Source organism: Camelus ferus, chromosome 8 (assembly GCF_009834535.1).
Source record: "Camelus ferus isolate YT-003-E chromosome 8, BCGSAC_Cfer_1.0, whole genome shotgun sequence".
Lineage (NCBI taxonomy): Eukaryota > Metazoa > Chordata > Mammalia > Artiodactyla > Camelidae > Camelus > Camelus ferus.
In genome coordinates, this window is record NC_045703.1 from 23335070 (window position 1) to 23357332 (window position 22263).

The following is a 22263-nucleotide window of genomic DNA, read 5'->3' on the forward strand; positions in this document are numbered from 1 at the left end:
AGGGAGTCCAGCATGCCTTGGAGAAAAAAAAAAAGAACAGGAATAAAGTTAGAGAGGATCCCAGAAGGCATCAAAGAGAAGAAGACACATGAACTGAGTCTGGAACAATTAAATAATTTTCCTGAGCAGTGAAGAAGGAAAGCTTATAAAAATATAAATACAAATTAAAAAAAAAAAATATATATATATATAGTGATACATTTTTAAAGAAGATAAGCTTTCCAGGCAGTGAGAATACCCAGGACAGGTATACAGAGGACAAAAGTTGGCTGTGGCCAGAAGATTGGCAGGGTTATAAGAGGAAACAAGGCTGAACAGATGGATTGGAGCTCATTTTAAAAAGCTTTAGAAGTAGTGGGGATTTTAACTTACAAAGAAGACAACCTGAGAGCAAATAGACAGAAAAAAAGGAGGGCGAAGGGCGAAACTCCCGGAAATACCTTCGTAAGAGAAGTAGAAAGAAAATGGGTTCAAACAGAAGAGTCAGAGAGAAGGAAAACCAAGGGAGGAAAGTGTAATGAGAGGCAGGGAGAAGATTTTAAGGAAGAAGAGGCCAAGAGTGTCAGATGCTGCAAAGAGGCAAAAGCACTAGAATTTGACAAATAAACAGATTGATCATGACCATAAGGAGACTCAACACAGTAGAGTAGGGGATGCAGAAATCAGATTAGAAGGAGGATGTTTGTTAACTTTTTACTTTGTTTTTTGTTTTGGTTTGGTTTTGGTTTTTTGGTGGGGGGAGGTAATTAGGTTTATTTATTTATTCTTGGAGGAGGTACTGGGGATTGAACCCAGGACCTTATGCATGCTAACCATATGCTCTACTACTTGAGCTATACCCTCCTCCCTAACTTTTCACTTCGAAATAGTTTTAGAATTGCAGAAAAGTAATAGTAAGTAATAAATTATAACTTTGGAGACATAGAGAAAGCTGGCAGTCCCCGCCTTCACCAAGCAATCACAATGAACATCCCCAGTAACAAGGTGTTATCAACATCACAAGCTCCTCAGAATGGTGTGCTGAGGACCAAAAATGCACAGCCTCAATCTGATCATGAGGAAGCATCAGGCAAACCTAAATTGAGGGCCAGTCAACAGAATAGCGGGCCAGATCTCTTTGAAAGTTTCCAAGTCATGACAGATGAGGGAAGATGAGCTGTCACAGATGGGAAGAGACACAAGAGACACCACAACAAAATGCAAAGTAGGATTCTTGGATTGGATCCCAGAATAGAAAAAGAACTGTAGTGGAAAAACTGGTGAAATCCAAATAAAACACATGAGTAAATGAGCCTACAGATACGAAGAAAAAAAAAGATATTACCTAGTGGCCCTTTTCCCAATCACAGGAGAGAAAAATGGACTTGGCGGAATGAACCTATGAAAATGCTTATAAATATCCTCATGTTCACTAATGTGGAACAATACAGACAGCAATCCAGATGAGGAGAAGTTTAATGCCATGTCACACATCTTAAATTAGTAATAGCATGGACTATGCAACTAATTCTATTTTCCGTTCTTAGTTTGCTAAACATTCTTCAGGATCTCCCTTTTCTGAGTGTTCTATAGATGCTTTGGGATATGCTTTGCTTTGTTACAAATGGCAACCAAACACAGCCTTTTTTTTAATCTGGTCATCATCCCACTGTTTCCCAACTTTTCATTTCATGGCACGGGAGAATTAGGGAAATGATGGGGTGAACTGGAGGGTACTTGGGGATGCCCAAATGGGGCTTGGTTAAAAAAAAAAGAATAACTATAGTTATTAGTGAGTATTGAGAAATCTACAAAGTAGCTAAATAGTATAAAACTTTCAAATAAAATATTTTCAGATATTTTAATGAGAAATGTGAGCTTATTTCTTTCTCACTTTTTGTCAAGTTTTACATTTGAAATGACCACATGAACTTCATCATCAAACTTTTTAATGACACTCTTCAAATTTTTCATAGTCACTGCTGACAAAAACTGTGCATGGAAGGAACAAAAAAATTCTTAAAGTCATTATTTCACAACCATTTAAAACTTTATAATAGTTTAAATTATATGTAAAGGACTTAATAGCTTTTCCTTTTCTTTCATTAGCGAATGTCATGTTGAAATCTGTGCAATAATGTCAATGCATTTGAGCTTATCAAAAATTTTTTGAAGTATAGTCAATTACAATGTTTCAATTTCTGGTGTACGATGTAATGTTTCAGTCATAATTATATATACATATATTCATTTTCATATTCTTTTTCATTATAGGTTACTACAAGATATTGAATATAGTTTCCTGTGCTATACAGTAGGGCCTTGTTTGTTTTATATATAATAGTTAATATTTGAAAATCTCGAACTCGCAATTTAATCCCATCCCACCCTCTCCCCCCTAGTAACCATAATTGGATATTTTTAAATAATGAAGCTATAATTTGCCAAGTGCCCACGCATTGGAGCTTTCACCCTGCAGCTAGTTGGATGCCACTAAAAAGGGCACAGCAGAGGCAAGTGAACAGAAGGATCCCATCCATATGAAGACAGTAGTCAGCTGGACCCATCTTGCCAAGCATCCTGGAAAAGCACACCTGCTCCCCTGCCCCAACCCCTGCCCAAGCCCCAGTCCCAGCCCAATCCACATCCCCGTGTTCAAAAGTGCAATACACCACTTGTCCACCAGGGGCAGCAGTGCCTCTGCAGCTGCCTGATGGGATGGAGGAGCTGGCAGTTGGGGAGAGGGCCACTCTCTGGCTGCACGGAGTTTTGCAGTGCTGGGGTGAGCTCTTGCGTCTTCAGCTTTAGGAACCACGGGGCACACCCAGAGCTCACTCTGCCCATGCAAAGGGTGACTACGTCCCTAATGTTCTGACTCTTCCACATCAGAGAGCGTTCCAGAGACATATAGTCACTAGAAAGAACCAGAATTTAATTTTTTTGAATTGAAGTGTAGTCTACAATGTGTCAATCTCTGGTGTACATTATAATGTTCCAGTCATACATATAACACATATATTCCCTTTCATATTCTTTTTCATTATAGGTTACAAGACATTAGATATAGTTCCCTGTGCTACACAGAAGAAAGTTGTTTATCTATTTTATATATAGTAGTTAATCTTTGCAAATCTCAAACTCCCAATTAACCCCTTCCCACCCCCTTTTCCCCAGTAACCATAAGTTTGTTTTCTATGTCTGTGAGTCTATTTCTGTTTTGTCGATAAGTTCATTTCTGACTTCTTTTTTCTGTTTTTAGATTCCACATATGATTGATATCATATGGTATTTTCTCTTTCTGGCTTACTTCACTTAGAATGACAATCTCCAGGTCCATCCATGTTGTTGCAAATGGCATTATTTTATTTTTTTAATGGACATTTAGGTTGTTTCTCATAATTTAATTTAGATAGTCAATACATTCTCCCCCTAATACCCAAGGTTAAGGGTTTAGTTCATCCTACCATGACATCAACCCAAGCATCCGCCAGCGGATCCTTGTATGCACACCCTTTCCCCTTCCTCCATCTTGTCAAAGCTGGGTGCTTTTCCAGGTCAAGGCCAAGTTTCCTTTCTTCCCCTTCCTTCATTCCCCTGAAGCCATCTTGGGCAAACCTCTACTTCTGCTCTGCCTCCCAATTCCTCTCCATTTCCTAGGCCTGGCCCTAATGCTGGCTTTTTCTAATAGCTCCAACATGAGTTGCAATTGAGAAAAAGATGTGTAGAAAGAATTTCACACATTCTGAGATTCTACTGACTGTCAACTTAGTTGGGACTCAATTAATGTTCACAGACAATTTACAACTGAATAAGTAACTGTAATTCAAACACACTTTCTGATCAAGAGCATTTGGAGAAAACTGATGCAGTTTTTTTGTGCTTCCCTACTTTTTGCAAACATTCCATTAATGAAAATGACTTTAAAGCAACAGAATGTCTTCTTTGAAAACATTCTTACAGATTCTCAATCATGTGCCAAGCTTTCAGCCACTTCTTCAGAATGTCCTACCTGACCCCATTTCCCTCACTCTCTTTCCAAAACCTCAGCTTTCAAGTCCTTCAGACGAGTAAGCCCTGGATGTCAGGTTCAGTAAGAAAGTACTTTTTGGAATACATACTCTTCGGAGGGTCAAAAGAAGAATTCATTAAAAAAGATCCAGCAGTTATTCCTTTTTATATCTCCCGTTTTGAAGTTTGATGCAATAATTAACTTCTCTCTTTGCTCCAAAAAACCTCAAACCTGGCTTCAGTTCTTTGTGAAAACAGTGTTTAATATTTACAATTCCATAGGCTGTGCAGGTTTGAACAGGAGAATGTGGAAATCCTACTTAGCTTTCAGAACAGAGAAGTCTCTTTGTGTTCTCCTAATTAAGTTCAAAAAGGAAGTGTCTGAAGGAGTTGTTGAGTGAATCAAGAGAAACTATAAAGGTGAAGTTGAAGTCCACACTTCTAGATAGAACCTCAGTGGACAAGTCACACAGTTCAGGCTTCAATTTCTTTTAATGTGGTGGCTTCTCACCCGGGGAAAACCTCCAAGAGCGTTCTCCTCTTCATTACCCAGGGAGAAATAGGTCCTTTGTAGGTAAAGCAAAAATTTTATACCTTGAGAAAACATTGGCATTTGAAAGAAGCATCACAAAGCTGGAGCCGGGCAAAGCCGGGTGCTGGGCTGCACCGCGCAGCCCTGCAAGCCCTGTCCTCGCCCGGCTTCAAGAGTGAATAAAGAGCTGGAGTGAGAGACAGAGGCATCAGTGGTTTCATGAATGGTGAAATCTTACATGTCTGAATCAAAGTTCTGGAGTGACACTCCACTGTGTGCAGCATACAGCAGGCGAGACGAGGTGACAGTCTTCACCCCCAGGAAGGGAGAGGGGTCACCAGTTATAGGGAAACTTTTGTCAAGTTTGCTCATCAGTTACTTGGGAAACTAGCAGAGAGTCACGCCCCTCACTGCCCCTTTGATAAGCTACCCTGGTGGAGATTTTCTGATCTAAAGGTCAGAGCAATCACTAGCTGGGATGGGGGCAAGTACGTAGGAAGGTCAGTCATGTGAGGAGGGTATAGGTGAAGCAGGGACTGGTGGGGCAGGGGATGTCTGGAGAGCAAGAGAACAGCCACCCTGAGTGGTTGGTCCTACACCAGGGTCCCATGCATTCTCAGTCATACAGCCCCAAAGCTTTTTGTGCCCCTGTTTAGCTGGTTGTCAAATAGGGATGGTACCACTTGTCCCAACTTGCAGTCCACAAGGGGCTGAGTGAGACTGATTGAGGCATCAACTCAGAGGTTTCTGAGAAAGTTAAAGTGCTGTACTAAATTAAGGTGGTTTGATGTCGATTTATTTTTTATCAAACAAGCAGGCCTCTCTGGACCTCTTGAGGTTTGCAGTTCTAACCAGCCTCTTCTTGTCAGCTTCATGGTCATTTACACATGGATTCTTTGATTTTTCCTTCCTATTGGACCAGATTATGGGCAATTCATTTAGTTCCCTCATAGATGGCCAGGGCAAAAGAAAACAACCTGGGGCAGTATTTCCTCCAGAAGCTTCCCAACAGTGTAAGGATAATAAAGATATAAATATTTGGACTCTAAGATGTCAACTAAGATTCTCACCAATTTAAGACATCATCTCTCCAAAATGCACCAATAGTCATAGTAGGATGATGAGATTATGGGCAGGGCTGCCATGTAAGATTGCACAGTGTGGGCACTGCACACAGGTGCCCAGCCTGGGGTGAGGGCGGCCTGATATCCACTTTTCTGTGCCATTTAATTATGAAGCCATTTACTCAAGATGCTCTGCCTGCCCAGACAGACATCTTTTTCCGTTTATACAAAGGCTTTCTACAGGCTAGACGGCTTGACTATGGGTAATTACTTAGATTCCGTCGGTAGTTGGGAGCAATAGAAACAAGCAGAGTCAAAGCTTTTTCCTTCTGCTTTAATCCAGTCCAGCCACGACTGAGGCTCCAGACTCCTCTTGTGGCCCTTTTTGCCTCCCCTACTTCCCTCTCACACATTTTCCTTCCCCCAACTTGTCATGCCTGCCTCATGCTTCTTTTCTTCCCTTCCCTCGATCTCTTTCCCTCCCATCTTTTCCCGCCCTTTTCTCTCATTTCCAAGAGACAGACAGGAACCATCCCTGATTTCCTGACCTCCTCCTTGAGCCCTGGTCAACAGTGACACCCCTGCCATCACTTAGGAGTTTCTACCCGTGGTCAATTCTCAACACAACTACAAAGTAGAAGAAATCTTGCTTCTTTATTTGATCCCTCGACCGTCCTGCCTGACACCCCTCCCTCCCTGGTAGACAGGATCCAGGACCCGCAATGCAGACAGACCTGGTGGTCTGTTTAACTCATCTTGTGGTGTTAATGGCCAGCTGTGTTTCCCCAGTCAGAGGTGCTGTCATTTAAGAGGAAGGTGTGTGGGATCCCATGTTTTAGCCATAAAGAAGGAATCTGAAAGCGGAGAGTCTGGGGAAGCTCTCTGGCTGAGGTGAATCATGGAGCAGTTTTTTGCAAAGAAGCGCCCCTCAAGCACGTGCTTACCCTGTGGCACCACTTTTAGGCATTTTTCACAGGGAGGCTTAAAACAAAATTTCCAGCCTCCACACCCTCTCTCTTCCTCCTCAGGCTTATATATCTGAGACTGTCATCTTTTCTCCAGAGGGCTCCTATCAGAACTTCCTAACTGACTGTCCCAAAACACATCACACCTGCTTTCTCAGCCGGGCTGGTCCAGAATCTATCCTTGGTGGTCCGGCATTGCTTCCTCACACCCTCACACCCTCCAGAGCAATCCTAGCCACCCCTGTGGTGTTGATGCCACTGGCCATGGGTGACCCTCAAGCCCACACCTCCAGGCTGGAGGCCTTTCCTAAGCTCTGTGTCTGTCACTGTACACGCTGCCTGTTAGACACGTGCACCTGGTACCCCCAAGACACCCCAACTCAGCGGGTCCCAAACTGAACTGTCATGTCCCCACTCTGATGCTACAAAAACCTTTTCCAATTCCCAAGTTTGGGGCACAGTCATCCAGCAGCTGCCCCCTAAAAGCAGGAGGCACACTCACAGTCATCTCTTTGACTCCTCCTAGTTCCTCCCAAATCCACCCCTTCCTCTTAACCTCACCCTCGCTGCCACAGGGCACCACCATCTCTTGCCAAGACTATTTTCCAAAGGCCCCAACTCCTGAGCCCATGTCCAGCCTCTCACCTTCTCAAATCACACTTGACTTGCTGCCACAAAGATTTCTCCAAAGTGCAAAGCGGAGAGTGTTACTCCTTAAATAGCACCTCTCAAACTCCTCCACGTAAGTACTCCTAACGCAGGAAGAGGGAACCCGCTCCCAGGAGTTTGGGGACAGTCAGAGAGCAGGATCCAGAAGGCTCCACCCACAACAAGAAGTTTCTTTTTAAGTCACAATTTTTTACCCCATTTTGGCAATTTTCTACTTTATAACGTATGTGTTTCTGTTTTGAAATTAAGATAACATTGCTTCCAAATCTTCCATCCAAATTGATCCTACAGAAATCTGCATGTTTATCCTGTAGCTTCAGGAACCTTCAGGCCCACTAGTTTGAGAAGCGAGGGTCCGAGCTGGAATGCACACTACTTTGCATGTTATACAAGGACCTTCTTGGCGGCAGCAGCCCTCCAACCAGCTCCCTGCAGTCCAGGCACACTGAACTGCTTGTGATTCTGTGACCATCGGACTAGTTCCCATCTCAGAATATTTACCTCTGCTGTTTCCTCTCCCTATTGAACCCCTCCCCAATCTATCTACTTATCTTCTAGACTCAGGTATCACCTATCCTGTGCAGCTCTCCATGACGAACCCCAGAAGATGGACTTAACCATCCTTCTCCAAAATCCGTACCTCTCCCATAGTGTATCTCTCAATAGATCTTAGTTCTTTGGTTATGGCTTTTTCCCACCAAACTGTGGGTTGCTTCAGGGCAGCATCTGTGTCTTATTCATCTTGGCTTTCCCAAGACCAGCGCCATGGCCGGCACGCAGTTAGATGAGAGGTCAGTCTGGCCAAGACATTTCACCCGAGTGCTCACTAGGTAGATCTGACGGATCTGAACGACCTTGGGGATGTCCTCTTCCTCTCTCATTACTCCCTCCATCCCCTCTATCAAATGGGGTGATCCCAGATGGACAAAGGCATTACAGTCAAGGAGGTATCGTTAGCTTTCCTCTCCCGCTGATTCCTCCTACAGACTCACAAGACCTGACACATAGTAGATTCTCCATGAATATCTGTTAAATGTGTGAATGAACAGATGAGTAGCACTATTGCTTTCTCGAATTAAGGTGCATTATAGTTTCTCAATCTTATCTTCCAGAAAATCCTGAGATCTCTGAACCCCATGATCTAACAATGTGCCAGGACTTATTAGACATTAAATAAATATGTAATAAATGAATGAATAAGTTAAGAAATGGGTTTGTGTGCATTACAGTTTCTTTAAGAGTACATGCCCTCATTTTGATTTTTCACCCTAACATCTGGTGTGTCTACCAATCTGTTAGGAATTGGTTTTTCACTCAGAAATGGAATCTTGACAAATTGATGATAACTGAATTTTTTTTTTGAAAGCCCAATCTGTGACCAGTGTGATTTTTTTTTTTAATTTCAGGCTCCTTTAGGAGTTGAGCTTTGGCGTGGCTTTGATCTCTACCATAGCTAATATAATTTAATGGGTAAAAACCATGGTCCTCAAAGCAGGGACTATCTCTGTTTTTAAGTATAAATGCTCAATAAATGTGACTTTGAAGCATGACCCTGCTCTTAAGCATTTGGACAAAACTAAATGAAACTGACTGATCCTCTTCCTAGCCAACAGTGGGTGCCCATTGAATTCTTTGCTTATCATTTTTTCATACCCATCTGGACCTGGATGTGGAATATAAGAGGATGCTATCCCTGCCTTAGCCACCATTCGGTTACAACCTGGCTGCCAGGGACTAATAAGATGTGCTTTTTTTTTTTTTTTTTTTCTTGCCAGATATAAGCCAAGTTGATAGGAACTTCAGCCTGGGGAGGATTTTTGTCTTTACCAAACCCTAGAGCAGCATTCTTCTTCTTCTTCTTCTTTTTTTTTCTGACTGGAAACTTCTACCAGTGAAAAAGTTTCTGACCAAACATCCCCAATACATGCCTAATTATTTCTTTATAAATTTTATACAAGCATGACCATACTAATGTATCTGTACTTTTATAAAACTCATGAAAAGGGGCATCTTAAGGAGTGATGTAGAAATGAATATTCTAGAAATAAAAGTTTTATTTTCTTCCTTCACCCCAATTGATCGTGTCATCACCCCCTGGCTGAAGGACTCACAGCTTGCTCTGGAAGGCGTGGTGGGAACAAGGGTCTTCAGGGTCAGGTCACAGAGTACATAAGGGCCTGGCCAACCCACTGGCTCCCTCCCTTCAATTAATCCTATCAAAAACAACTGGCTTGAAACTTTTCAGAAAAAAAAAATTAGAATTCAATGATAGTATGATGATTTAAAAGACTTTATTTCCAGTGGAACCAGCTTTTTATGGTTATGCTAAATGCTGTAGTTCATTACAACTAAAAAGAGCTAGACTGCTGATTATACCGCAGGATAAAGAGAAAGGCAATAAAGCTGCAATCTAGTCTGAAAGCGCATAAAAATGGTATGGTAAGGAAAAGGGGGGTTTTATCTCGCAAAGCCATAAACCCTGAACAAATTAATTTTCCATTCCAGGGAATGGGCAGTCATCAACACAGCCCTTTGCGAAACATTTAAGATTTGTGATAATAACAAGTACTGCAGTGGCACTCCGTGTGGTTCTCCACCCTGGCGTTGCCCAGGACTGTGGCCTAAAGGGGAAGGGAAGGGGGAAAAAAGATAGATGACAGCTAGATACATATAGATAGGTAGGTAAGCAAAATTGAAAACTGTTAAATAAAATTGTCTGTAGCCAGCTGAACTAAACAGATGCTTGCCGTATTTGCATACTCGTCTTTTCAGCTGGCATCTTCGCTCTGAAAGGTTAGGTCTGCACTGTGCTAATCTTCTATGCTGTCTCCCAGCCTGTCCCTCATCACCTCGCCCCTATTCTCTTCATTCTGAATAAACCCAGCCTCTGCCCACAAGCTTGCTGACTCTTCTGATTAAGGTGGCCAATTGCAGCCCTTCCCTCTCCAGATACCCAACCAAGGATGGGTCACTAGATACCTCTGGCATTAAGCCCCACAAATGGGCTCTGGGGACATTTCTCTGGTAGAACTGTTAGAAAGTTTCTGGGGCCCTTTAAGTTCCCACCTTGGTAAATGCTTTGGCCACACAGCATGTGGCTTCTGAGGTGATGTTCTTTGGGACCAACATTGTCTTCTTGGATCTTGCTGGAGTCGGATATGCTCTGGAGAAGCAGCAGCCCATGCACTGATAGACGGGGGCACCCAGCTTAGAAAAGTATTTGTTTTCCTTTAGCTTGCATTCTGGGCAGACTATCACAAAAACAAAACAAAAAAAAAAACACACAAAGAGTAAAATACTCCAAAATTTTTTTAAAGGAACTATGAATTTTTCCTTATTATGGGGTGATAAATATTCCTTTTTCTATTGGAAATAAAAGGAGATTGAATAAATAAATAAATAAATGGTTTGGGGCTGTATGTTAACCTTCATGCACAGTATCTATCGCGCTGATTACAGTTATCTTCATGGGAAAACAATTTTTGCAGCTATGCATGGGAAGTCTCAATAAGAGTCGTTTTTCTTTCTTTAAGCATGACTTCTTGATCTCAGTGCTAACAGTATGCCTATAGGGAATGCAAACGTGACAAGATGAAAACACCAGGTTCATCTGAAAGGAGAATTTTGCCCAGAGGCAAAATGTTTTCCCCTTTAGAACCTGCTATTGTTTTTTCCCCCACAGAAACTCCAAATACCAACAAAGGAAAAATATGTTGGACTTAAGAAAGCTTGGTGAGTGGGACAGCCTGATATGAGATCAGGCATCTGCATTTGGAAACTAGAATTAAAATATTACCACTTGTCTAGAGAAAAAACATCACCAATAGTAGCTCACAATTTCACAGCAGATGGAATTATATTGGCTACTATATGAGATTTTTCAGAAAATACAGCAAAACAAATTTACTGCATAAAATGGTTTTGTTTTCTCACTTGTTAACTGATATGAAAATTCATCGACAAAGGCAAATCTTCTGGGAGAAATGTAAAAAACAAAAATGAACTAAACTAAATAAGGAGCATTTTCTGCTTGTAAAACTCAGATAAAGAATAATCAGGATTCTGTTTCAGATGAAAATGTACAGACTGCTGTTTAAAATGGACATGTAAGATATCATTTCCACTGTACATTTTTGGAACCTAATTTAATTTTATGTTCACAATCTAAAAGTGCCTAGATATATATCCAGCAGCAAAGATTTATCACATTTGAAAAGGAGGTGGAAATATAATTAATAGAGTTATTGATGTACATCTAGAAATGTGTGCTTTTCTTATTACTGCAAACCCAAGTTTGGTCACACACCCTGCATTGTAAACTCTCCATCAGGAAAGGAATGGAGAATTTGCAGAAACACAGACAATACGGCCAGAATGACAGCTGCGTACTTTCCGTAGTAATCCATGGCTCTTCTGCAAAACAGATATGGGGGGAAAAAGTTACTCTAAAATTGGCTTACCAAGAACAACAACCAGTAGTTTGCACATTACTACTACGAAGTCATCAGTGTCTTGACCCCTCTGTTTACAGCTTCCAACACACTCTAAAGCCATGTATAAAAAAGCAATTTCTCTTTAGGAAAGAGATAGATAATTGAACCTTCCCATTTCTCGCATCAACCAGTAAAATTGGGTTTCATGATAACAATAATCAATTCTCTTTTTTTAATCTTAACATCCTCTTAAGAAGCCTCAATGTTCTTATTTATAAAGCATGAAACTTCAACATGGATGGATAGATAGATAGATGAATGAGCTTATATGTGATTTATAAAATATACAAGCTTTTGAGGACTTCCTTCCCACCACCACATTGCCAGGTGGGAGAACAGAAGGAAAGGACAATGTCTCTCCTGCTTTTTATTCACTAGTGGTAGGTGAACTGTAAGGCTAATTATCAGTGTGCAAAGTAAATGCTAACCCAGTAATGTGGCAAGAGTAGACAGCGGAGAGTATTAATCAAAGCCTTTCTAAATGCTTTTCCTGACTTGCTGTAGATACGGCTTTACCTCAGCATTCTGAGTGCATGAGAGCAGGCTATGCAAGGTCAGCCGAGTGATCGACCATATCCAGGCATTGACCTCACTGCATCTGAGAACTAGGTTGTATCCCTACATGTTATAGAAGAATCTTGAGTAAGATAAAAGGGACAGGTTTTTTAATCCCCATTTGTAGTGAAAATGTTATAGATTGCTTATGTTCAAACCATGGAAGATAAGAAAGACAGAGAATCATTACTAATACAAAGAAAATTCAGAACATTTAAAGAATTAACACCAATCTTACAGAATCACTTTAAAAAAAAAAAATAGAAGAGGGAACAGTTCCCAACTCATTTTATGAGACCAGGATTACCCTGACACCAAAACCAGACAAATATAGAACAAAACAAGAAAACAAGAGACCGGTATATCTCGTGAAATTAGATTAAAAAATCCTAAACAAAATAATAGCGAATTCAACCCAGAAATGAATAAGAAGAGTTATTCAACACAGCCAACTGGAAATAATTCACAATATGCAAGGCTGGTTCAATATTTGAAAATCATTTAATATAATTCACCACATCAATAGAATAAAGAAGAAAAATCATTTGATTATATCAATTGATACAGAAAACCATTTGACAACATCCGATACTTCTACCTGATGTCTATAGTTATACACAAGTCATTATGAATTTTATGTATCTTCAACCATAATTAACATGGAGTAAATATTGCTCTAAGTTGGTGGTTTTCAAAGCGTGATCTGAGGACCCTAAATACTTTTAGTGGGTTTGTGAGATCAAAATAATTTTCATAATAATACTAAGATGCTATTTGGGTTTTTCACTCTCATTCCCTTGTAAGTGTTCAGAGAAATTTTCTAGAGGCTATATGGCATATGAAATTTCAACAGATTGAAGAAAGAAGTGCGTGATGGGGGAGGGTATAGCTCAGAGGTAGAGTGCATGCTGCACAAGGTCTTGGGTTCAATTCCCAGTACCTCCATTAAAAAAAAAAACAAACCTAATTACCCCCCCGAAAAAAAAGAAGAGACAAATAAACAATAAATAAATATAAAATTTTTTAAAAAAGAAGAGCATGAGAATGTAGCATGTCCTAGTAGCCCAGCGCTTTTACAATTTTTTCAAAAAGATGAGACAATGCCATTCTTCTCACTGAATTTTTGTTTTGGAAATGTCATTTTTTAAATAAATATATGTTTGTGTTAACATGTGATGGCTTTAAAGTTGTTGCTTTTAAATGCATAAATATTTAAAAAAATTTTTCCAACATAATTCTGAATCAGTAAATACTGATAAATATAATTTCATTTAAAAAAAAAAGTTCTTTGGGCGCTTCAATAGTTTTTAAAAGCATACACAAGTTCTGAGACCCAAAAGTTTGAGAACCACTGCTCAAGTGATATACAAAGCCACAAGGAAAATTTCAGAATTGAAACTGGTTTCCTTTTTAAACTAGTATCATTTTTGTGCTTTGATATTGCAGCCCATATATTATGAAAATTCAGCATTATGCAGTGAACAATTATATCAGAATGAATTCAGAGAGAAGCGCTTATAACAAGATCACAGAACGTGAGCTCTCAAAGCCAATGCACATGTTAGGATTTTCTTTATGATAAAGTGAAGAGAAGACTGAAAAAGCAGAACTGCAGTCACCATTGCTTCAGCTTTAATAACAGAAATGGCTTTGTCTTTATTTCAAAAGGAGATGAGATTAACCAAGCAGAAAAGGATTAACCCTCAAATTCTAGGTGTTTTTGAAAACATTTTAATAAATGTTTTCATCATCCTAATCACCTTTAAGTCTTTCTGTTTTGGAATTTGGAAGAAAAACATTAAGATCTGGGACAGGAACAATAATTATGTTCAGCTGGGATTTATGCTATTTTGCAAAACATGCTCCATCTAAATCAGATGTACTAATCTCAGCCTCTTGCTATTCCGAGTTAGTATCTTGCAGGCATCACAGACTCTGTATAACCAACCCTGCAATGCATTTCCAACACCCACTCAGCAAGCTCCACCTCCTGCCACCTGCCACCTGCCACATCAGAATGACATGAGGCCAAGAAAATGTGTGTGTTCTCAACTTGACCCGTAAGGCCTTTCTCCCCCTTCTCAGCCCACCCACTCAGTCTTTTAAGGAGATGCCCAGCCTCCAGCTTCTCTGTGAAAGTTTTATCCAATCCCAAAGTAAGAATAAATAACTTCCACTGCATTTACCTATCACTGTGCTTATAATTTCTAGATGAAGTTCCACAGTCCGTCCTGAACACTAGGCAGTTATGTACATGTTTGTCTTTTCCATCCCTTCTTAAGGGTGGAAACTGCCCCCTCTCTCCTACCACTACCCTAGCACCAGCCCTCGCGAAGGGTGGATGCAGTTATGTTGCATTGGGACTTTAGAACAGCAATAAAAATATCAATCAAAAGTTGCTTGTATAGAGCTGTCATTCATACTGAGGAACAAGATAACTCTTGAATGACAACTTAGAATAAATGTTTAATAAAATAAAATATTTTCAGATAATAAATTCATTGGAGACAATGGTATTCTCACTTAGCTGTAGAATTCGTAGCTGGCTAATATATGAATCTCTAAGTGTTAAATATGCCAAAAGTAGGAGTCATTTTATGCTAATATTTAAAAATGATAAGAATTCAAAAGAAAGCTGTAATAAAAAGCATATATAAAATCTTCAGGGTTTCAACTGAGTGTCTCTTAGTTTGTATCAAACTATGTATGTACACAAATTTAGATTCTTAGTATCATATGACTCCATGAGATTAAAAAAGTGTTCTTGAAATTATGAAATATTATTGCCATAATGTACTATTATTTAACATGTTTACATAATATTATATGTTGTGATTATATATAATTAATGTATTAAGTGATTTATAAAATATGTAAATCCCACTGTACCATACACACACATATATAGACATCATTATATATCTGTATATATCTCTCTATATGTATTGACTCACCAAGTACCATACACATACATGCCAACCCCGTGTAGGAAATGGGGTACAAAGATAGACACACTATTTTATGATGTGGGAGTGGCAAAGTCATACTGCAGAGGGAGTTTAGATTGAGAGATATTTTTGCAGCCACCCTTGATAAGTACACCTGACATAGCAGTGAAAACTTAGAGGCAAAGAACAATAAGGCAGCTTCCCTTTGCAGCTCTTCTGCTGTTTTTATCACAGAAAAAAAAGTATTTATAAAGTAAGGTGCCAAGATTGAGAAATCTGTAATCCCAGCCTGTCTACCCTAGTATTGAAAGGCTTCAAGGCAAATTAAATATATATATGTGTGTGTGTATATATGTGTACATGTATGTATGTACACACACACATATATATGTACATATATATATATATATATATATATATAAGATTGTTCCAAGAAGATGACAAACACTTGGTACAGTGTGACATCCTGTCCTTCATTTGTTTGCAGAGATGCTGCCATTGCTCCCCCACTGCCAGAGTGAGGTTTTCGATTTTTCTAATGATGGCAGTGATAAATGGGGTGACTCATTCATGCTCCCCACACCAGGAAGCCTAGCTGACTCATAGCACAGTTTTGAGATGACTGGCTGAAAGTAGAGGCATAGATCTTTGTTAACAAAACAGACTAAATCTAACCGATTTCTAGAGGGTTAACCTAAGCCTTCACCTCATTAGCCCCATCCAGCCCAGCTAACCACCAAGGACCAGAAAAGCAGGCTGCCTTCAGTGAACAATCGCTAATGAAAGAGACCCTTGAAAGCAAAGCCTTTAATCCTCGGCGCACTGCCTGGCATGAGATAGGAGTTCAAGAATTGTTTGTTAAACAGAGGAGAGGTCTGTAAGTTTTAGCATCTTGCCTGGTCCAGCAAAGATACCAGTAGTTTAGCCTGCATGAAAGATTTGGTGGAGAGTCACAAGCGTAAGTGGAATGTTCGGAATCCTTCATCCCGGCAACTCCCACGGACAGGTCCCTGGACAGGCTCACCTCTACCTCCTACCGAGTGACCACCTCTTGTCTCCTGGTGGACGAATTTAAAGAGTCTGGAGTCAGTGGTCAGGAAACTCAGCTTGGAGTGGCCTTGCCTACTAGTGTTCTCTCTTTGTTTGCTCTAGTTGCATTAAGTGGGTTTTTACCCTGTTCTTGTAGCATATTTTGAACCGCAGGTCTGGCAGCAAGTGTCTTCTATGAACCCATGCTCCAGCCCCCAACCTCGATAATCCTCCAGTTTCCCAGTTCTTCCAAGGAGACGTTCAAATATTGCTCCCAGGCACTAGAGAGACCTTGAGACCCATTAACACATTCACTGATCATTTACTCTAAAGGTAGTGACAAAGGATGGCTAAGAGATTAGGGGGATGGACGAAGAGAAGCTGGTTAATACTCTCATGATCTGCCTCAAAACCCCTCATCCATTCTTTGGTATAGATAATTAATGTTTTCTTTATTTTATGAAAAGATGCATTTTGGATAATTTGACAGTTCAACATTGTGAAGTGCAAAATATAAGGTCCAGATTGAACATCTGAAAGATTTAAAGACTTTGAATAAGTACCTGCTACATGCCAGGCACTGTGCCAAGTAGGGATGACACAAATATGAATAAGTTTCTTGCTCTCTGACCCAGATACAAAGGCAAATAACTACGAGTTAGAGTGATGTGAATGCTGTAATAAAAGCATTTGTAGACGTTGAAATTGATTGACTGGGGACTGGAAGATGGAGAGGTGAAAAACTAATAAGAATAAAGAACACGTACTTCACAGGGAGAAAAAACATGACAGTAGTAAATACGTATTTTACTGTTTTGACATTTGTTCAAGAGTTTCAGGTATTCAGTAGTCCTCATAATTTCCCCAGCCTAATCACAGAGGTTGCAAATAGTGTATCCCCAAAGTGCCCCAGTATCCAGAGGAAACTAAGTCACAGAGTTCAGCAGCAGTATTTGGGGTGGAATTTCTGTTTATCAATCACTTAACAGTGTTTTGTGACTTCACAAAATTTTTAAAGGGAGCCACCTTGTTTTCCAGACGAAACAGAGAGAAAAAGAGTGAAAAAGGGGTCTCAGAGACCAGAGTTATATAAAACACAGCTTGTATAGCTATGCTTTGCAAAAGGAAGAAAAAGGGGGGAGGGTTCCATAAAAAAGAACAAAAAAAAGATGACCTTTAAATATTTATTCAAAAAAAGAAAAAGAAAAAGAAAAAGAGTAGGCAGTATTTAGAAGGAAATTGAAGTGCTCACAGAATTATAAAAATTTCAATTTCTTGAAGACCATTCTTGTAACAATCATATTTTGAGAAGTTTCTTTTCTTAATTGACTAAATTTAAGAGGCTTATAATAAGATGTACACTTTCTACTTTAATTGTTATTTAAAAGCACTTTACGATGTTAACATAATTATGTAGTTAGAATCTTAGTTCTTCTATTACCCTTCTAGTTTTTCTAGCACATCAGCATTTTTTAAACTGTCTGCATGCTAAATCAACAAGAAATTTTGATAGGACAAACTCTGTGCATTGTAAAATATTGTTTTAAATGAGAAATTCAAATATTTGTTGTTCAAAAATAACCATTTTTTTAAAAATTAACATTATTGCAGGAAGAAATGCTATCAGGAACAAAACATTGAATAGTATCAATTTATCACTCAGAAAAGTGAAACATCCAAAGGCCAGAAAAGTTTTATATGCAGCATTATTATATCACTATAAGAAACTTTCTTGTAACTTTTACGATTTGTGCATTATGTTTTGCTATGCTTATTTCAGCAATTTGCATACAATCTTTTGACACACCAAGCATCATTCCCATTTGAAAGCACTAAAGCACAGAAACATATTTAATTCACCTTATAGTCTTTCCATAATAGGATAGACAGGCTAGGATTATAGATTTCTCAATCCTGGCACTTTACTTTATAAGCATTTGTTTTTCTGTGATTAAAAACAGAGCAGACCTGCAAAGAGAAGCCTCCTTATTGTTCATTGCCCCTAAGTTTTCTCTGCTATGGCAGGTGTACTTTACAAAGACAGCCACAAAAATATCTCAGCCTACATTCCCTTTGCAGTATGACTTTGCCCCTTCCGCATCAACAAGTGGTGTGTCTATCTTTGCATCCCATTGATCTAGACGGGCCCTATGACTACTCACACCAATGTAATAAGGCAGGAGCAACACTGGGCCAGTTGTGGGGATATCCCTGCGTGGACCAGGCAGTTCCTGCTTCCTGCATCTTAGAAGCCAACTGCCTTGTAAGAAGTACTACTACTGTGAGACCACCATAAGAAAAGAAAGCTAAGATACATGGAGAGGCCCTGGAGAATGAGAGGCCACATGGAGAGAGAGAGAGGGGCCAAGAAGGAATGAGTGAAGAAGCCATCTGGACGACTAGCCCTGGCGAGCCTTCAGGTGACTCCAGCCCCAGCTACTATCTGATCACAAATGAATGAGAAACCCAAGTTAAGAGCTGCCCAGCAGAGCCCAATATACCTACAGAACCCTGAGAGATAATAATCACTTGCGTGAGGAGCGGGGTGTGTATAGTTCAGTGGTGGAGGGTGTGATCATCAAGCACAAGGTCCTGGGTTCAACCCCCACTGCCTCCATTAAACATAAATAAACAAATAAGCCTAATTACCTCCTTCCCCCAAAAAATAAATAAATAAAAAGAAAGAAACTGCCACCTTAAAAAATAAAAAAAACAGAAGTTTCAAAATTGAAATAAGTACCCAAAAAAGCCTTAAAAAATAACTTTTGTTTTATCTGCTGTTTTTCAGTACTTTGATGCACAGCAATACTGGAACAACTGCTCTCTCTTACAATAAAAATTTCTCCTCCAGGGTCTGAGATAGGGGACTCCAGTCTTTTCTCTCCACTGTCTCCTGGTACTTTTCCTCCATGGGGGTTATTTATATGACACATATTCAGTTCATCTATTAAGGGAAATCTAACAAAGTGTGAGGAAAATTTTGGAGTTAGCATTCTACACAGTTTCTGCCATATTGAATTTGGTAATAATAATAACTTCTACTCGAAAAAAGAATGCCTACCGTTAATTGAGCACCTGCGTGTTCTCGGTACTCTTTTGAGCTCCTTGAATACACAAATAGATTCAATACTCATGACAACCCTGTGAGGTATTATTCTCGTTTTGGCAGATAAAGAAATTCCAGAGGTGAAGTAACCTATACAAAGTCACAAGATCCATCACTGGCGGGGCCAAGATTTTAGAATGTATCTTTCCAATTCCAGACTCCAAGCTCTGAACCACACTTCATTATGCTGCCTTCAAGTCTTTCTGTTTCACAAAGAACTTCTTAAATGTTTTGTTTTTCAGGTGGTACTATTCCTAAATAAAATGTTGACGTCTTTTTTTAGAGCAGCATTTTGTGGTGCTAGCTCAAGTATAACTCACTGACGTAAGTTTTTATTTTGCATATTTGCTGACATTACCTTCTTTAGAACAGCTTTAAGAAAGACATTTCATTTGGATAAAGAGGCATCTGACACCCAATCAAGTTACTGAGGACTAGCATTTGACTGGTGGGGAGTGGGAAAGCGGGTAGAAGCATTGGCTTTCATATCCATTCCCTTGTTTGGTTCTCTTTTTATGTTTCTCTGGAGAAAGTATTATTATGGCACCTATTTTATAGACTAGGAATCTATGCTTCTGAGAAGTAAAAGGATGTGCCAAAGTCACCTGGAAAGTGATCTGATGGCATGATAGTCCCCTTACTACCCTAGCCTAGAAGTACACAGTTAATCCATTTCCTCTCTTAGGACATGGATTGTGCTGTTACTGTTGTCTTTTCAAATTCAGTTCAATCCAAATTCAATTCAATTCAAATTCAATTCAAGTGGGAGTGATTCAACTCCCACTCCAGCCTAAGCACGCGCTCTCTCTCTCTCTCTCTCCCCGCCTCAGTCCCCAGTGTATTAAGGATGCTGGAGCGTTTCTATGATGTTATTGCTGAGTTTGATGAAGCAAGAAATTACTGGATTACTTTGTGCAACATTACAATGCTGAAATGTTCCACACCAAAACCAGAACTTGCAAGGATCATAAGTTGATAGCAAACTACTCTAAGATTCACAGTCTATAAAAATGGAAGTTTGGTGCTGTAGGTCACACTGTTCTCAGTGGAAATATTAATTGATTCCTGTATATTTTCTCTTTGTGAAAGCAGATTATCTTGATCTACTTTTGAACAAAATGCACTTGTTACCTTCTAATTTTACTATTTCTATTTCCCAAATCTTACTATGAGTTTTCATGGAAACGTGAGTCCCACCTTAAAAAGAAATACACAATGAAAATGAGAGTCTGATCTGGAACATAATCAATGGCTTTTCTAACATTGTTCACCTGCTACCCTTTCCAGCAGGAAATGGTGAGAAATATGACTCAAAACTTCAAGTTAAACCAAAACCAAAGTTAAAGTTGAAACGAAAACACATATATTTTCCATAAATGATAATTGTTCTTTTCTTTTTAAAATAATTCAATAGGAAACTATTACAATCTGTGTGACTGATATTTTGAATAATTAAACTGGTGTTAAGTCAAGTTATTATTTAAAGACGTCTTCAGAAACTTAAAAATATTCCTCTATTCTAATATAAAGTATCTTACATTTGAGTGGGGAAAAGACTGTAGAGCTTAGGAAACAAAAATTCCTATAAAAGTGAAATGGAGCTCCTGTATTCTTAAGGGAGCCACATAGTGTCAGCCCATAATTCTTCCATGTGCCCAAATCCTGATCCTCAATGCTAGTAAGAAGGGACAAAAGGAAATTTTTATTTTCTAGTCTCAATTGCTCAACCAGCTGCCCCTTCAAGTAGTACTAATACAAATATAATTAAGATTAGCAAACATTTCTAGAAACTCTCATCAGAACAAACCAATTAGACTTAGCCAAGTGATTTAGAATCACAAGGTCCATCAGCAATAGTGAAAAATACTACCAACTCTTATTTTTGTAGCATTTTATGAAAGAAGAAAAAGGAAATGATGATGTTCAAGAGATTTTGATGTTATAATTCAATTTTACCCAAGAACATCTATTCAAAAAGATATCAAAAGCTATGGTCATTGGGATGAACAGGTGAGCTGTGTTACCACTGGCCAGCTGCAAGATACAGTTGTGCATCATTTAAAAACTGATGATAAAACAATATCAGCAACTTATGTAAAGTCTACTCCCCCTCTGCCTGACCCCCAGAAGCCACTCAAAAGAATGCCTTTCAAATGACATCCAGTATTTCTTGAAGAAAATTTTTAGGTACTGATAGGCACTCACACAACTCAGCAGGAGAGAGTTGGTTTCTAGCTTCTGTTAGATAAAATCTTAGCCTGTGATCACAGACCACAATTTTGCAGACTTCCTCCCAGTTCAATCATGAGTGCTGAAAAGAGAATGTGTAAATGCCTGCTTCTCTTCTTACTAAGATTTATGCACAACCAGCTCCCTTGTATTCACAAATATTTTACTCCTCAGTTAAAATCCCCCAATTTTTTCATTCATATTACCTTCCTCTGGATTTTTTGCAGGATGTATTCAGGGCAGTTGATTGTGGATCTGAAGAGGGATTTTTAGCTTCGTCTTGTGATTTCTCAGTAACTGCAGCAGTTAATAAAGTCCTCACCTGTCTTTTATACCAGCAGAGTAACAAAAGCTGCATGTTCCCACTCACATCTAAGTCCAGGGAACAACAGTAAATTCCATCCAATGATTGAATGGTACTTTGTGTAATTACCATGACATCAATTTGATCTTATCTTGTTTCAACCCTTAGATCATTTTTTGTTTTGAGCCATTTTCAGGTGGTGTTGACTGCAAGGTCAGCCTATGAAATGAGAGTACCCTGTTATTTGTTCCATAATTTTATCAAGACTTAACACACAACATCCTGAAAGTTGACACTTTCCTATAAACAAGGCCCTACAAGTATCACATTTAATTAGCTAAGTACCTGCTGTTTACTTAAAACAGAGCTGTAAATTTCAGAT

General features: G+C 39.3%; 1 protein-coding gene across 1 annotated transcript; it reads right to left on the bottom strand.

Annotated features, from left to right (window-relative positions):
- Positions 1 to 9420: 9420 nt before the first annotated feature.
- CGA (glycoprotein hormones, alpha polypeptide) lies at positions 9421 to 21875 on the bottom strand. Its single transcript, XM_006178591.2, has 4 exons — positions 21784 to 21875; positions 11524 to 11630; positions 10284 to 10468; positions 9421 to 9838 (listed from the first exon to the last, which is right to left on the bottom strand). Exons 2-4 carry the CDS (start codon positions 11621 to 11623, stop codon positions 9761 to 9763), a joined length of 363 nt encoding a protein of 120 aa, XP_006178653.1. The 5' UTR covers positions 11624 to 11630; positions 21784 to 21875; the 3' UTR covers positions 9421 to 9760.
- Positions 21876 to 22263: the final 388 nt, after the last annotated feature.

Bases quoted from the DNA above. Each gene is read 5' to 3' on its own strand.
- CGA (XM_006178591.2), bottom strand. From the start codon at position 11,623: ATGGATTACTACGGAAAGTACGCAGCTGTCATTCTGGCCGTATTGTCT. The intron at 10,469-11,523 runs GTGTGTGACCAA...TTTTTGTGATAG, and splicing joins TGGAGAGTTTACAATGCAGG to TCTGCCCAGAATGCAAGCTA. The intron at 9,839-10,283 runs GTGGGAACTTAA...CTTCCCCTTTAG, and splicing joins TGGCCAAAGCATTTACCAAG to GCCACAGTCCTGGGCAACGC.